Source organism: Sinocyclocheilus grahami, unplaced genomic scaffold (assembly GCF_001515645.1).
Source record: "Sinocyclocheilus grahami isolate Dianchi unplaced genomic scaffold, SAMN03320097.WGS_v1.1 scaffold690.1, whole genome shotgun sequence".
Classification (NCBI taxonomy): Eukaryota; Metazoa; Chordata; class Actinopteri; order Cypriniformes; family Cyprinidae; genus Sinocyclocheilus; species Sinocyclocheilus grahami.
The window spans coordinates 550,435-566,307 of record NW_015505869.1 but is presented as its reverse complement, the minus strand read 5'-3'; the positions used below and the strand labels follow the sequence as shown (position 1 = coordinate 566,307).

Here is a 15,873-nt window from a genome sequence, read left to right as displayed (position 1 = left end):
CTGTCTGTCTGTCTGTCTGTCTGTCTGTCTGTCTGTCTGTCTGTATATCTGTCTGTCTGTCAATCTATCTGTCTGTCTGTCTGTCTGTCTGTCTGTCTGTCTGTCTGTCTGTCTGTCTGTCTGTCTGTCTATCTATCTATCTATCTGACAGAATAGGTTAATTAGTTGTTATTTTTCCATATATTCACTGAAAGAATAATCAAACTGAATTTGATTTTTAATTATATTTTTAATTTCTAATATTACTTCTTACTAGAACTGCAGTTGTGTGAAGTTAGTTTAAGTAATTACGAATGAACGACTGAAAGAATGAATGAATGAACGAACAAACAAACAAACAAATTAATGAATGAATCACAGTTGATATGCATATAGAGCATCCAGTAAAGCTTAATTCGGTGATTGTATTTGTTGTCCCAGCAGCAGAATCAGACACACCCATCGGACACACAGGCATGTGTGAGAGATTGTCACAGTAATGTCTGGAACAGACGGCGTCCAAAGCCTGGACAGAAGAGCGTGTCCTCAGCCAAGACCCATATGTGAGAGAGAGGGGGGTGAGAGTTGGGTCAGCAGTTTGAGGAGAGGAAGTCTGTTTCCAGTGTTAAAAATATCTGTGAGACGCAGCGCTGAACGTTGGGATGGTATGAAGATAAGAGTGGAGACGAAGAGAAATGTGGGTTAGAGATAGACACAGCTGAAGAAAGGGGTGACATTTGGTCTAATTTCATTTTAACTCACTTCTTTAAATTGAAATGAAAGCTGTACTGAGCATCATTAGTGCCACCCATGTGACTGCGGACCGGAGATCACAGCACAGAGGAGACTGAATCCTATTGGTTGATCTCTCTGTGTTTCTGTGGACCTGCTGCCACCTGACACTTCCTCTGTGCGGCTCTCCTTCTCTCTGCTCTGCATCTATATCTCTATCAGATCAAACCCCATCTCATCAGAGTTCACGAGTACTGTACGAGTGTGTGATTTCATATACATTTGGATGATCTGACTTGTGTGGAAGCATATGATTTGTAGGTAAAACCTCACCATGAAGGTGCACCCCTAAACCTAACCCTCAGGAGGTGTGAGCAGATTTGCACAAAAACTTGCAAATGAACATGCACAATTTTGCAACCAGTTCACGAAAATGTAAATATTTACAAACTGCCATGAGACTGTGTTGATCAAATCACTTTAGGATGATTTGAAGCCACTAATATAATAATATTCCAAATTATATATATAATGATAAGTTAGTAGTTAGTTAACAGTGAGAATTGGACCTTAAGATAAGGTTGTTCTTTAGACAAAACCTAAGAAGAATCACTGTAAATAACTTCTTAAAGTCAGGATAACCTCCAGTTTGTCTCCAATGATATGATGTTTAATGAATTTATTGGTTTGTTTCAAATTAATTGTTATAATTAGGCATTACAGCATAACACTAGCTATATATAATACATATTACTCTGACAAGGGATGTAAGCGAGTGCTCTGAAATCATACCAATTATTGATAATAGAAACAATAAACAGTCATGATTAAGTGTGGAGTGACTATATATATATATATATATATATATCGTTTTTTTATATATATTTGAGAACGTTCTAGGAATTTTTAAGAATTACGCTTAGGAAGATTAGTACAAACTTCTTGGAATTTATCTTAAGAAATCCCTTAACTTCTTTTTTTTAAGAAGATGTTTGTGAATCCATTTTTGTGTGCAAAATACATCGGGTGGTCAGTGACCACACTGTGGTTGGTCTGTGGGTGAGAACCTGAGAGTACCAACAAAACAGTACAACGACTTGTACTATTGAGTTACTGGCTGTCAGTGTCAGTGGCACCTGGACTCTTTTTCATCTTCCCCTCTCTCTCTCTCTCTCTCCCTCACCTGAAGCTTGGACCTCCATGATGTACTGATGCAGGTCTTGACCCTGCTGCATGACCTCGTAGGTCATGTTGTTCATGGCCAGTTTTCTCTCCGCGTGCCGCTGGAGTCTCTGTTCAGCCAGACTGGGTTCTTCTGCGGTGAACTCGTTTACCTGACGAACCAGGTCCTCATTCCACGCGTCTAACTCCGCCGTTACCTGCAGGACAGGAGAGACAATTAAACACTTTGATATTGTTACATTATAGTGTACTTTTTAAGTACACTTAAGTGTTTTAAAAAGCATAGTCATGAAGGTATATTTTCTTTAAGTACAGTTAAGTGGCCCTTTGTTTAATTAATATAGGTGACCCTGGAGCACAAAAGCAGTCTTAAGTCGCTGGGGTATATTTGTAGCAATAGCCAATAATTCATTATGTGGGTCAAAATTATAGATTTTTCTTTTATGCTAAAAATCATTAGGATATTAAGTAAAGATCATGTTCCATGAAGATATTTTGTAAATGTCCTACTATAAATATATTAAAACTGAATTTTTGATTAGTAATATGCATTGCTAAGAACTTCATCTGGACAACTTTAAAGGTGATTTTCTCAGTATTTCGATTTTTTTGCACCCTCAGATTCCAGATTTTCAAATAGTTGTATCTCGGCCAAATATTGTCCCATCCTAACAAACCATACATCAATGGAAAGCTTATATATTCTTATCTTATATATAGAAACATTGACCCTTATGACTGGTTTTGTGGGCCAGGGTCACATATTATCTGCAAGTACAGTTTTTTTTTAAACTGTCAATCTCTCAAACTACTTATATATTTTGTTTATATTTGAGTATTTTATGGCTTTAAATTGATAGTATTTAATATTTACCATCAAAAGTTCTACCGCGTCCATTTCATCATTCACAATGCTTCGTGGGATGTGTATTATATTTACTTTTTCAAATGCTCTGATATATTTTTTATTTTATTTGCTGATTTTTGTTAAACCTCTTGGGGAAAAAAATTATTAATCTAGCATGCAAACACGCGTGCACACACACACACACACACACACACACACACTTCACCTCAATGGTGTACTGCTCAAAGATGCGCAGTTGCAGGAAGATGTCGAGTTTGATCTTCCTCTCGTGGAAGAGCTCCTCCATGTGGCCCTGGGCCTCCTCTAGCTGCTGTAGGACGCCCTCGATGTGAGCGATAGAGCTGGTGTGAGGCATCTTATTACTGCTCATCGCTGAATCTCTGTGTTAAGAGTGTGGGGGAAACTAGAACCATTACAATTTGCTTACACTAAAGAAATATTCTGGCAAATACACAACTTAATGTTTATAAACATCATGTCTATGACAGTGTGTAAAACACAAAAAAAATAGTACAGACTCGTTCTTTAGTTTATTAAATTAAATTGGAAGCACATTTGCACTAATGCACTTACAACTGATGCATGAGGCAGTTTTACATACATTTCTTTTTCAGTCTTCTTATCACTGGAATTTTCTGTGGGCCTGAATGCAACTTTACACAGATGGCTTCGGTAAATGACACACTAGTATCATGTGATACTACTGAGTACTACAGTACTTTCAAAACAGTGTTACAGTTGCATACATTTTAAGGGTTTAAAAACACTTTATTTGAAGGTGTCCTTGTTACAGTGTAATTACACATTTAAGTACTGAGTAATATTAATTAACTGCATGTACTTACTATATGGTTAGGGTTAGTTGCATGTAATTATGCATAATTTACTGTACATAAGTACATGTAACATGCGTAACAAGGACACCTTAAAATAAAGTGTTACCATATTTTTCATGATGCTGCACCCTTGCAAAATCAAATTTTCTGCCGGGACGTAACTGTTAAGTTTATAGACATTTCCATCAACCTTAAAACAAAAATACAGAGAATTCATTCCTATTACATTGAGCCCTATTTGACTGGTAGACTGCCGTTATAAACGTATTTACTGTAAATAAATACGTTTCTAGTTGTTTAAAGGTCCCCTGAAACGCTTAGAAACACGCAGCGGTTCTCTATGTGTTGACGTCATTTGAACTGAAACAGGAAGACAGGGCGGGACATATCAAGCAGCCCCGCCCCTTTTTAAAATAGCCAATAGCATTCGTTTATATCACAGCTTGGGCTAGAGCCGTTCAGAGCCGTTGAGCTCCGTAAAGCCGCATTTGACAGAGTATGCCAGCCACAATCTCATCCATATTGCTATAAAACATAACATTCTGTGTAGAATTCAAATAGCTCCGATACATTTTGTGATCCGCTCCGTGCTATCGTGTCTCTGGACCGGAGCAGAGTGTGTGTGCGGTGCGGTGGTTAGCGTGACACAGCGCCAAACCAGACTTCTTTTTTTCCTCAATGGAAAGCATATTTACACTGTTTGAATCGTTCCCTGTCCCCTATATAGTGCACTACGTGCCATTCACTGTACAGAAAATACTAATTCTGTGGACAAGTGACCGATCTCAGCCGCGGCTTCAGCGTCTATTTTATAGTGTAGGGGGCGGGGCTTCGGATTCTAGAGAGCATTTGATTGGACAGAAAGTTTGATGAGAAGCTGAAGTACGATGTGACGTCAAAAAAATCGTTGAGCCGTTTTGGCGGAAGTGACGAACTGCAAGCTTTGAATGCTTATATCTTCTAAATGCGAATGTTGTCACTGTTTTGGAGCACACTGCCTTATAGACAACCTTAAGACTAACATATTGATACTAACACCCAAAAAACTTTCATTTTGATTTCATGGGGACTTTAAGGGCTCATGGTTTGGCAGGTGAGCACAGTTCAATAAGCTCCTACTGTAACTACACCATTAAGTAATATTTCTTGACAGCCATTCAAAGCTGTCGCTTATTCTGATGAATTCGTTGTAAGCAATATCCAATTCACTAATATTTTATTTTAGAAGTTTAGTTTTAGAAGGTTCTAAAACGTGTGTGTGTGCGTAATTACACAAGTAAATACTTACTATAAGGTTAAGATTAGTGCTAGGGTTTGGTTTAGGGTTAGTTATTTGTAAATATGCATTATTTACTGTATAGTAAGTACATGTTAGATATGTAAAAGCATGAATTAAATATATGTATATACATCCAACAAGACAAAATATAATTGAATTTACAGATCGTTAATTCTGTTTAAATGTTTAGACACATTTGGTTCTTGATACTGAGTGTTGCCTTTCCAAGTTTGTTAAAGTTTACATATCAAGGGAATGCAAACATTTGAACAGGATCATGTGTAATATAAGTTATTTTGTCTATTTTGGAAAATATGTAAATACCTGTTCTGTAGCCTTTTAAAGAGAGATTTTGAAAGGTATTTGTAAGTGTGTAAACTCATGAGTGAAACTGTGTGTGTGTTGATACCTGAGTTGTTGCATAAGGTCTTCTCCCTCTTTAATGACGTTGAGTGTGGCCTCCAGCGTGGCCGTCTGCTGCTGCTGAAACTGTTTGATCAGCTCCTGAACCGAATCCACCGAATCAGAGCAAACTTCTTCTAGAAGCTCCTTCTGCAGGTCCTCCATCCACGTCCACAACTGAAACACACACATATATACACATTAACACATGTACAGGCTTTCATTCATAGTATTTCCTCATGATATTCCTCCTAAATATAATGCACAATTTTCTGCATATTTATATTTTCAGAGGTAAGTATTTGTTTAACTCTCAACATTTATTCTCTACAGTGGAGCCAAAACCTGACCCACATACAAGCACAAAAACACACTTACTCCTGCAAAGACCTAAAAAAGTTTCTAAACTCCTCTACAGACTCAGAGATGGAGTGACCTGTCTGCACAGATTATAACGCTCATCTAACAATAATCTGTCCTGAATCCAATATTAGAAAGCAGCCGGAAATATACGCTCTCATTTCTCATGCTGCATCCGTTTTTAACATTTCAGTCTGAAAGATTAAACAGTATAGAAATGATTCGGAGAGTTCATTAAAAATCAGAACAAAATTCCCTCAAACATCGGCGTGCTGTGTGGTGTCGTGTTTCCAGGTCAGTGCAGGTAACCAAAGGTTGCTGGTTTGATCTGGTTTGATTTCTGAAGGATCATGTGACACTGAAGACTGGCGTAATGATGCTGAAAATTTAGCTTTGTGTCACAAGAATAAATTACATTTCAAATACATTTTCACATATTGGTAAAAAATGTATAGCCTAAATGCACTGTAAGTCGCTTTGGATAAAAGCATCTGCTAAATGCATACATTTATTAATTAATATATTTATTAATTAAAATAGAAAACACCTATTTTAATTTGTAATAATGTTTCACAATATTGCTGTTTTTTACTGTATTTTTGGTCAAATAAATGAAGCCTTGGTAAGCAGAAGAGACAAAAAAGGGATCCCTACATTTAATTCCAAATAATGTCCAAATAATCATATCATAACATACTGTCACGATTTGTTGCCGGAAGGAACGCAGGAGACGCGGAGAAGCGTTAAACAGTCTTTTAATGAACAAACACAGGGGAAAATCCACAACAGGAACGAGGAATGACACACGAACATAACTTGTAGACCCGACACAGAAATGCACAGACAAGAACTTAAATGCAAGGGATAATAAGCAAACACAGGTGCACCGAATGACTTATTAAACTAAACGAGGACAGAAACAGGGGCAAAAACATGACAAAACAGGTCCATGATCCTGACACATACACAGTTTCATGAGTCAATATGTTATTTGGCTATCAAATTTAATGAATAAATGTTCATTTCAGAGATGTGTATTGTATTAATCTTTCAGTTGGCAACCATAAATAAAAACAAACAAACAAACAGACTTTTTTGGGAAAACACGTGTAACATTAGACATGAGCAGAACAGATATGATTTGTCTGATTTTACATAAATGAGATGAAAGAACTGCCAAAACATTGTTGGCTGTTGTCATGACAATATGTGACCCTGGAGCACAAAAGCAGTCTTAAGTCGCTGGGGTATATTTGTAGCAACAGTCATGATGTATGAGTCAAAATTATTGATTTTTCATTTATGCCAAAAATCATTAGGATATTAAGTAAAGATCATGTTCCATGAAGCTATTTTGTAAATTTCCAACTGTAAACATATCAAAACTCAATTTTTGATTAGTAATTGTCACGAATCCGGTCCATGAACTTCCATCCACTTGCCACCAGAGGTCGCCCTCCCATGATATTGACTCTCACACCACACAGACTGTTACACATCACCCTGGACTACATTTCCAATACTCCATTGCACTAATCACAAGCTCACCTGAAACCAATCACACACAGCTGCTACCAATAACACACACTATATAAATCAGTCTCACACCACCATACAGGGCCGAGAATTGTTCAGCATTTATCGCTCACCTAGGGATAGCTACTTTATGGAGCCCTTCCAAGTTCATGAGTCTAGCCTTGTTCATAGTCCGTTTTCCCGTGTCTTGACCCTAGCCTGTTATCTCGTCCTGTCTGATTTCTGCCTGCACTGAAGTTTATAGCCTGTCTTGGATTTACCCTTTGCCTTGTTGATTCGGACTGTGTTTGCACCTCGATTGGATTATTGCTTGTTTTGGATTCCTCTTTTGTCTTGCCCTCAATATACCTGTTTGCCATTGTCAGAACCTTGGCTGTTTTATGACCACGCCTTTAAATAAAAGCTTTTCAGATGGATCCGCACGTCTCACATCTCTGTCGCCCCGTAACAGTAATATGCATTGCTAAGAACTTAATTTGGACAACTTTAAAGGCAATTTTCTCAATATTTAGATTTTTTGCACCCTCAGATTTCACATTTTCAAACAGTTGTCTCTCGGCCAAATATTGTCCTATCCTAACAAAACATACATCAATGGAAATAAAAAAATATATATTTATTCAGCTTTCTGATGATGTGTAAATCTCAATTTCGAAAAATGGACCCTTATGACTGGTTTTGTGGTCCAGGGTCACATTTGTGTGCATCTTCTTTTCAATCAAGAATGAGCAAAAAACACCAGAACTGATGCAGTGAGTGCCACGATTGTTGTTCCTCTTTAAATAAACTTATGTCACCTTTGTGCTGCATTCAAAGTCTCTGTTAACACATTCTAACTGTTCCATGTGGAGGAATAAAAACGCTTAGAATGAATTTTGCTCGCAATTAATTAACTTATGAGAAACAACTCATGGAACCAATCTTGCTGATGGATTGAGTTACTGAACAGGACCAGAGAATATCAGTCACACAGGCATGTTTGATAAACACAGATCCCTCTTTACAGTGTTTACACCTCTGAACAATGAATTGCCATGACGCTTGTGATTATTTGATAAGGGTTTAAAAATGCTATAGAATTCCCATGATGTTTTAAGAATTTCCAATCAATCCCTGTTTCCAGGTTCTCCATGAGCGTGGGAACATCAGCTCTGCCAGATGCAGATCGAGAGCCTGTAATGATGAATAAGGCCTTTCCAAATCTGCCGTGAGGAGGCTGCTCATGTTCAGCTTTAACATGTTGCAGGCGTAGAGCAGCTCTGCAGGAGGATGTGATATTCATGATAGATGATTCCCCTAACAGCAGCTTGAGACACACGCAGGAATATTATTCATATGAATCACACACGAGAGCTCTGAACAGCAATGCATAAGACAAGTTTTACAATGCAGGAAATCGCCCACATTAGGGTAAAGCTAAACCCAATGGATACATTAAACCAAACCGCACAGCAGGGACATACAGGGATTCCTTACAGAAATAAACACGGCCTGCAAGCCACTTCAAGAGTTCATTTCTCTTTACATTGGTTTCAAACAGTTGACATGGCATGCCTCTCTTAAAGGGTTAATACAGTTACAAAGCACAGTGGTGAATGTGATGTTGCCATCCCTGTGGTTTCCATAGTAACTGTATCTGCGGTCAATCTGGTCACATTATGAATTAAAAAATACACTTCAGATTGCTGCAGAACAGCAAAATAAAAAATATAGGGTTATTTCCATTGCAACTGGAAATTATAAACCGATTTTATATATATATACATATATATATAGAATTTATGTAGCTGTAGAATTGTTGGGCGGGGCTAAACAGGCAGTGTTGTAGAATTGGTGGGCGGGGCTAAACATGCTGTGTTGTAGAATTGTTGGGCGGGGCTAAACAGGCAGTGTTGTAGAATTGGTGGGCGGTGCTAAACAGGCAGTGATGTAGAAGCAGGCGTTGATCTTCCTCTGCTGAGGTGGTGTTTATCCAGACTTTTACGTCATAAAGTGACACATTCCACAAGCTGTCGTTTGGCTTCAATATAAGCTGTTTTTAGACTAACAAAAAAGTTTTTAGTTCTGAAACTTACAGGATGTTTTATAGTACAATGACCTCTTATGACAAAAGATCAAGACAATTGAGATTTCTCAGTTCATGACCCATTTAAAGGAATATGAAATCACAAAATGACACAAAACTAGCATAAACATGAAATATGTTTGTGTACTATCAAGGTATATTATACAACTGCTCAAGTTGTATAATATGCTTGTTGAGTTTGTTCTGTGTCTTAACCATTTACAGAGTGTACCTTCACCTCCCACTGATCTTAAGAGTGTGTGTGGGTTTCCTGGCTGAAATGAAGTGTTTCTGGAGTGCTGCTAAACCTGAGCACTTCTGAGGGCCTGTGCTGTGACCTCTTTCAGTAGGACGGTGCAGAAACTCTCCAGGCCAGTGTGAAACATTGTAAATGTTTGGCCTGCAGGAGAACCTCCTATAGCCAAGAACCGCTGATGTTAGACTTAGCTCACATAATGTAGTGCTTTTTACTCTCACACACATCTGTGAAATGGAACGTGTCGAGTATAAACACTACTGTAACACATTTAACCAAACTAAAAAAATCCACACAGTTAGCAGCTAAAGAGCAAGGCTGAGTCTTACATACGTACCACTTAGCAGAACTAAAGCTATTTGATTTATTACATGGTAATAACACATGCATTACATAAAAATGTAAAAAGATGTTATTAAAACTACCAAATACTATATTTCTATTTCCATATGCTCCTCCATATGAAATAAAAAAAAAAATGTTAACAATGGTCTTATTTTGGTCTGAAAATTTGAAGAGAAACATCTTAGACAAAAGCCAGATTCAGACAGTAATTGTTTATCATGGGGATGCAAGCTATTTTTAACATTTACAGGGGCTGGTCTTTGATTTTATTGCGGTCCGAATCCAGAATGTCTGGGGGTTTTTCTCTCCACCCGCGCAAAAGCATTATCAGCATTATATTAAAAACATATCTATTTTCAGATTTTTAAACAGGAGATTTAATTTTCAATTAATGAATAGGATATTATTAAATATGAATTTATTCTCATTATTCCAAGCATATAATATTTTTATTAAAGCAGATAATCATGCGACTGGCCATGTGAACAGCGCGGTCCTCATAGGATCATAGAACTCGCAATATATTGCCATCAGAATCCAAGTTTTATATTTATAAGAATCCGAGTTTTATCACTGAGGTGCCATGTACATTTATTTTTACAGACGTCCACATGAGAAACAATTACCATCTGAATAGGGCTAAAGTTGATACTTAAGTGAGAACTAAATCAATGAAATGCATTAAGTCTATTATGAAAATATGAAAGAGCAAGCTCTGAGCCCTTAATAAGACATGTTTCTTGAGCACCAAATCAGCATATTAGAATGATTTCTGATTGAAAGGAAAACTTTTATTCAGTAAGGATGCACTAAATTAATCAAAAATGGCAGTAAAGGTGTTTCGTTGTTACAAAAAATAGGCTGTTTTTGAAAAACTATTCATCAATGAATCCTGAACAAAATATTTACAGTTTACCCAATAAATATTAACTGTACTCAACTGTGTCAATAATAAGAACATATTTCTTGAGCAGCAAACCAGCATATTAGAATGATTTCTGAAGGATCATGTGACACTGAAGACTGGAGCAATGATGCCTTGCCATCACAGGAGTAAATTAAATTTACAAAACAGTTCTTTTAAATTGTACTATTTCAAAATGCTACTGTTTTAAACATACTTTTTAATCAAATATAGGTAGCCTTGGTGTGCATAAGAGGCTTCTTTTAAAGACATTTCACCAAAACGTATTTTGCAAATACCATAAATGTACATTAAGCATGTCGTTATTCACCTTGAAATAAATTTAGGCTGGTGATACACTGGGTAACATTTTGAGCAATGTTGCTGGGCAACTTTGGGAAATGTTGCCGTCAGCGGGCAACCAGGTGAGACACAGAGCCCACGACGGATCTAAAATATCCAAATAGAAATGTGTTACCCATTCTCAATGGGAAAGTGCTCAAGCAATGTTGCTCAAAAAGAGTTGCCCGGCAAAATTGCTCAAAAAGTTGCCTCATGTATCATCAGCCTTAGTCTCCACAGAGAGAGCGAGCGATATCAGGACATCAGAGTCAGTCGTGAGAAAACCACACTCCTACAATCGCCATACATCAACAAAACTATAGCTCACGCTAGAGCTCCATGAGACAAGCGCAGCACCAAACCCCCCCAGAAAGAAGGATTGTGCCACATAACCCTCCAACATAGTCGCGCTCTCTGTCCTTCTCAAACGCAGTGTGCACGAGGTGATGGATGTAGTGTGATGTCACATTACTGCATAATAAATCATGGCTGTTCACTGCTGCAGCAACATGCCTTAAACATGCCACGAATTACGTAATGGCAAAAGCGTTTAACGTTTCACACAAGGTCCTGATTGGCATCTAGAGAGGTGAACGGCGTGTTCTTCGAGCACATCTGGCACTGCTCAGCAAAACCTCCCAGCATTCCTCTGTAATCCACCTGGCATGTGTGTCAGTCTTACCTCTTTAGTGTGCGTGTGGAAGGAGACGGACATGTCCAGCAGTAGTTTTCTTTGTTCCACTCTCCTGACGAAGTCCTGGAGCCTGACCTCCAGGTGTCGCGCTGCCTTATAGATCTCCTCGGGGTCACACTCGCCCGTCTGGGCCAATAAAGGAATATGAAATCACAAAATGACACAAAACTAGCATAAACATGAAATATGTTTGTGTACTATCAAGGTATATTATACAACTGCTCAAGTTGTATAATATGCTTGTTGAGTTTGTTCTGTGTCTTAACCATTTACAGAGTGTACCTTCACCTCCCACTGATCTTAAGAGTGTGTGTGGGTTTCCTGGCTGAAATGAAGTGTTTCTGGAGTGCTGCTAAACCTGAGCACTTCTGAGGGCCTGTGCTGTGACCTCTTTCAGTAGGACGGTGCAGAAACTCTCCAGGCCAGTGTGAAACATTGTAAATGTTTGGCCTGCAGGAGAACCTCCTATAGCCAAGAACCGCTGATGTTAGACTTAGCTCACATAATGTAGTGCTTTTTACTCTCACACACATCTGTGAAATGGAACGTGTCGAGTATAAACACTACTGTAACACATTTAACCAAACTAAAAAAATCCACACAGTTAGCAGCTAAAGAGCAAGGCTGAGTCTTACATACGTACCACTTAGCAGAACTAAAGCTATTTGATTTATTACATGGTAATAACACATGCATTACATAAAAATGTAAAAAGATGTTATTAAAACTACCAAATACTATATTTCTATTTCCATATGCTCCTCCATATGAAAAAAAAAAAAAAATGTTAACAATGGTCTTATTTTGGTCTGAAAATTTGAAGAGAAACATCTTAGACAAAAGCCAGATTCAGACAGTAATTGTTTATCATGGGGATGCAAGCTATTTTTAACATTTACAGGGGCTGGTCTTTGATTTTATTGCGGTCCGAATCCAGAATGTCTGGGGGTTTTTCTCTCCACCCGCGCAAAAGCATTATCAGCATTATATTAAAAACATATCTATTTTCAGATTTTTAAACAGGAGATTTAATTTTCAATTAATGAATAGGATATTATTAAATATGAATTTATTCTCATTATTCCAAGCATATAATATTTTTATTAAAGCAGATAATCATGCGACTGGCCATGTGAACAGCGCGGTCCTCATAGGATCATAGAACTCGCAATATATTGCCATCAGAATCCAAGTTTTATATTTATAAGAATCCGAGTTTTATCACTGAGGTGCCATGTACATTTATTTTTACAGACGTCCACATGAGAAACAATTACCATCTGAATAGGGCTAAAGTTGATACTTAAGTGAGAACTAAATCAATGAAATGCATTAAGTCTATTATGAAAATATGAAAGAGCAAGCTCTGAGCCCTTAATAAGACATGTTTCTTGAGCACCAAATCAGCATATTAGAATGATTTCTGATTGAAAGGAAAACTTTTATTCAGTAAGGATGCACTAAATTAATCAAAAATGGCAGTAAAGGTGTTTCGTTGTTACAAAAAATAGGCTGTTTTTGAAAAACTATTCATCAATGAATCCTGAACAAAATATTTACAGTTTACCCAATAAATATTAACTGTACTCAACTGTGTCAATAATAAGAACATATTTCTTGAGCAGCAAACCAGCATATTAGAATGATTTCTGAAGGATCATGTGACACTGAAGACTGGAGCAATGATGCCTTGCCATCACAGGAGTAAATTAAATTTACAAAACAGTTCTTTTAAATTGTACTATTTCAAAATGCTACTGTTTTAAACATACTTTTTAATCAAATATAGGTAGCCTTGGTGTGCATAAGAGGCTTCTTTTAAAGACATTTCACCAAAACGTATTTTGCAAATACCATAAATGTACATTAAGCATGTCGTTATTCACCTTGAAATAAATTTAGGCTGGTGATACACTGGGTAACATTTTGAGCAATGTTGCTGGGCAACTTTGGGAAATGTTGCCGTCAGCGGGCAACCAGGTGAGACACAGAGCCCACGACGGATCTAAAATATCCAAATAGAAATGTGTTACCCATTCTCAATGGGAAAGTGCTCAAGCAATGTTGCTCAAAAAGAGTTGCCCGGCAAAATTGCTCAAAAAGTTGCCTCATGTATCATCAGCCTTAGTCTCCACAGAGAGAGCGAGCGATATCAGGACATCAGAGTCAGTCGTGAGAAAACCACACTCCTACAATCGCCATACATCAACAAAACTATAGCTCACGCTAGAGCTCCATGAGACAAGCGCAGCACCAAACCCCCCCAGAAAGAAGGATTGTGCCACATAACCCTCCAACATAGTCGCGCTCTCTGTCCTTCTCAAACGCAGTGTGCACGAGGTGATGGATGTAGTGTGATGTCACATTACTGCATAATAAATCATGGCTGTTCACTGCTGCAGCAACATGCCTTAAACATGCCACGAATTACGTAATGGCAAAAGCGTTTTAACGTTTCACACAAGGTCCTGATTGGCATCTAGAGAGGTGAACAGCGTGTTCTTCGAGCACATCTGGCACTGCTCAGCAAAACCTCCCAGCATTCCTCTGTAATCCACCTGGCATGTGTGTCAGTCTTACCTCTTTAGTGTGCGTGTGGAAGGAGACGGACATGTCCAGCAGTAGTTTTCTTTGTTCCACTCTCCTGACGAAGTCCTGGATCCTGACCTCCAGGTGTCGCGCTGCCTTATAGATCTCCTCGGGGTCACACTCGCCCGTCTGGGCCAACTGCTCGGCCGCTTCCAGGAGTTTATCTGCATTAGTGTAGGTGTTCTGGTCCGGGAGAGAGAAGACAAGGCAAAACTCGATCAATGAATGTTTACATTCAGATACTGACATAATATTAGTCACATTTAATTAGATAGTGCTTTATACAATGCAGATTGTTTCAAATCTGTAAAATTTTGACTCATATACATATACATACACATATACATGTCCTGATTAAGGCCTTCTGGCATTAAAAAAAGGGAAAACGGTCCCCCACAGAGGACCTCAGATGATGCCAACCCTGAAACAACATACAGAACTACCAAATTTTGCTATAAGTTTGATTGCATCATATAATAATTGCTGTTAATAGTGTTCATCGTCTGTTTGATTACGCCTTTAATTGGTTTTTCCGTACATTTCTGCCATGTGTTTATTAACTGACAGTCACCACTGATAAGCTACTACTAAATATTGTAGAAACTTAATTTTCTGTAAAGCTGCTTTGAAACGATTTGTATCGTGAAAAGCGCTGTACAAATAAACTTGAATTGAATTTAATTGAAATCAACAATTCCCCATTAGAGAAGCTGGTCACACTGTATTTTAATGTCCAATTCTCGCTATTAACAAACCATTAACTATGACTTTTGCCTCAATAAAGAACTAATTTGCTGCTTATTAATAGTTAGTAAGGTAGTTGTTAAGTTTAGGTATTGGGTAGGATTATGGATGTTGAATATAGTCATGCAGAATATGTGCCTTATAAGTACTAATAAACAACCAATATATAATTAATGGGCATGCTAATAAGCAACTAGATAATAGTAAGAATTGGTCCCTATGCTAAAGTGTTACCGAAAAGCCAAGACCCATTTAATGCCTCACAAGGACAATCGGCACGAACCCCATCAGAACCAGCACTTATCACGGATTATCACCCTGTGGCCCTAACATAGCGGCGCACTGGCTGCTGGGAAAGGAGCATCTTTACCCCGCTATTCCTCACTGTGAGACACAAGGTAAGGCGCTGTCAGGAGAGGTCAGCTAATTAACATGAGATAATTACATGTGTATTCACCTGCTGTGACTGTGGAGAACGACAACAGATTGACAGCTCCAGAGGGTTTCAATCCTTCATTTAAACACACAGTTACAACATTACATTTCTTGTGAGAGATTTAATCTGCTTCTTTGGCAAATATTATCTGAGTCCACATGAATAAAGACTTGGAGATATAATAGTTTAGAGCTATTTTCTCTGTCGCACTGTTTTCCTGCAAACTTTATAACAAAAGTGTTTTTGGTAACACTTTATTTGTAAGGTGTCCTTGTTGCACACGTTACATGCACTTTTTACATGTAAAAAAGTCTGACTGTACAT

The 15,873-nt window shown here is 38.0% G+C and overlaps 1 protein-coding gene across 3 annotated transcripts in view; it reads right to left on the bottom strand.

The window, feature by feature from the left end:
• The window catches only part of LOC107559538 (kalirin-like), a 153,734-nt gene that overhangs the window by 95,852 nt on the left and 42,009 nt on the right, over nucleotides 1–15,873 (bottom strand). For 2 of the 3 annotated variants that reach the window (XM_016243397.1, XM_016243399.1), the window contains exons 9-12: nucleotides 14,361–14,552; nucleotides 5,286–5,455; nucleotides 2,967–3,141; nucleotides 1,895–2,090 (exon numbers count right to left, since the gene is read on the bottom strand). In XM_016243397.1, coding sequence (XP_016098883.1) covers nucleotides 1,895–2,090; nucleotides 2,967–3,141; nucleotides 5,286–5,455; nucleotides 14,361–14,552 — 733 coding nt within the window. Of the gene's footprint in view, nucleotides 1–1,894; nucleotides 2,091–2,966; nucleotides 3,142–5,285; nucleotides 5,456–11,768; nucleotides 11,837–14,360; nucleotides 14,553–15,873 lie in introns of those variants that run through there. The other variant, XM_016243398.1, reaches the window with a different exon arrangement.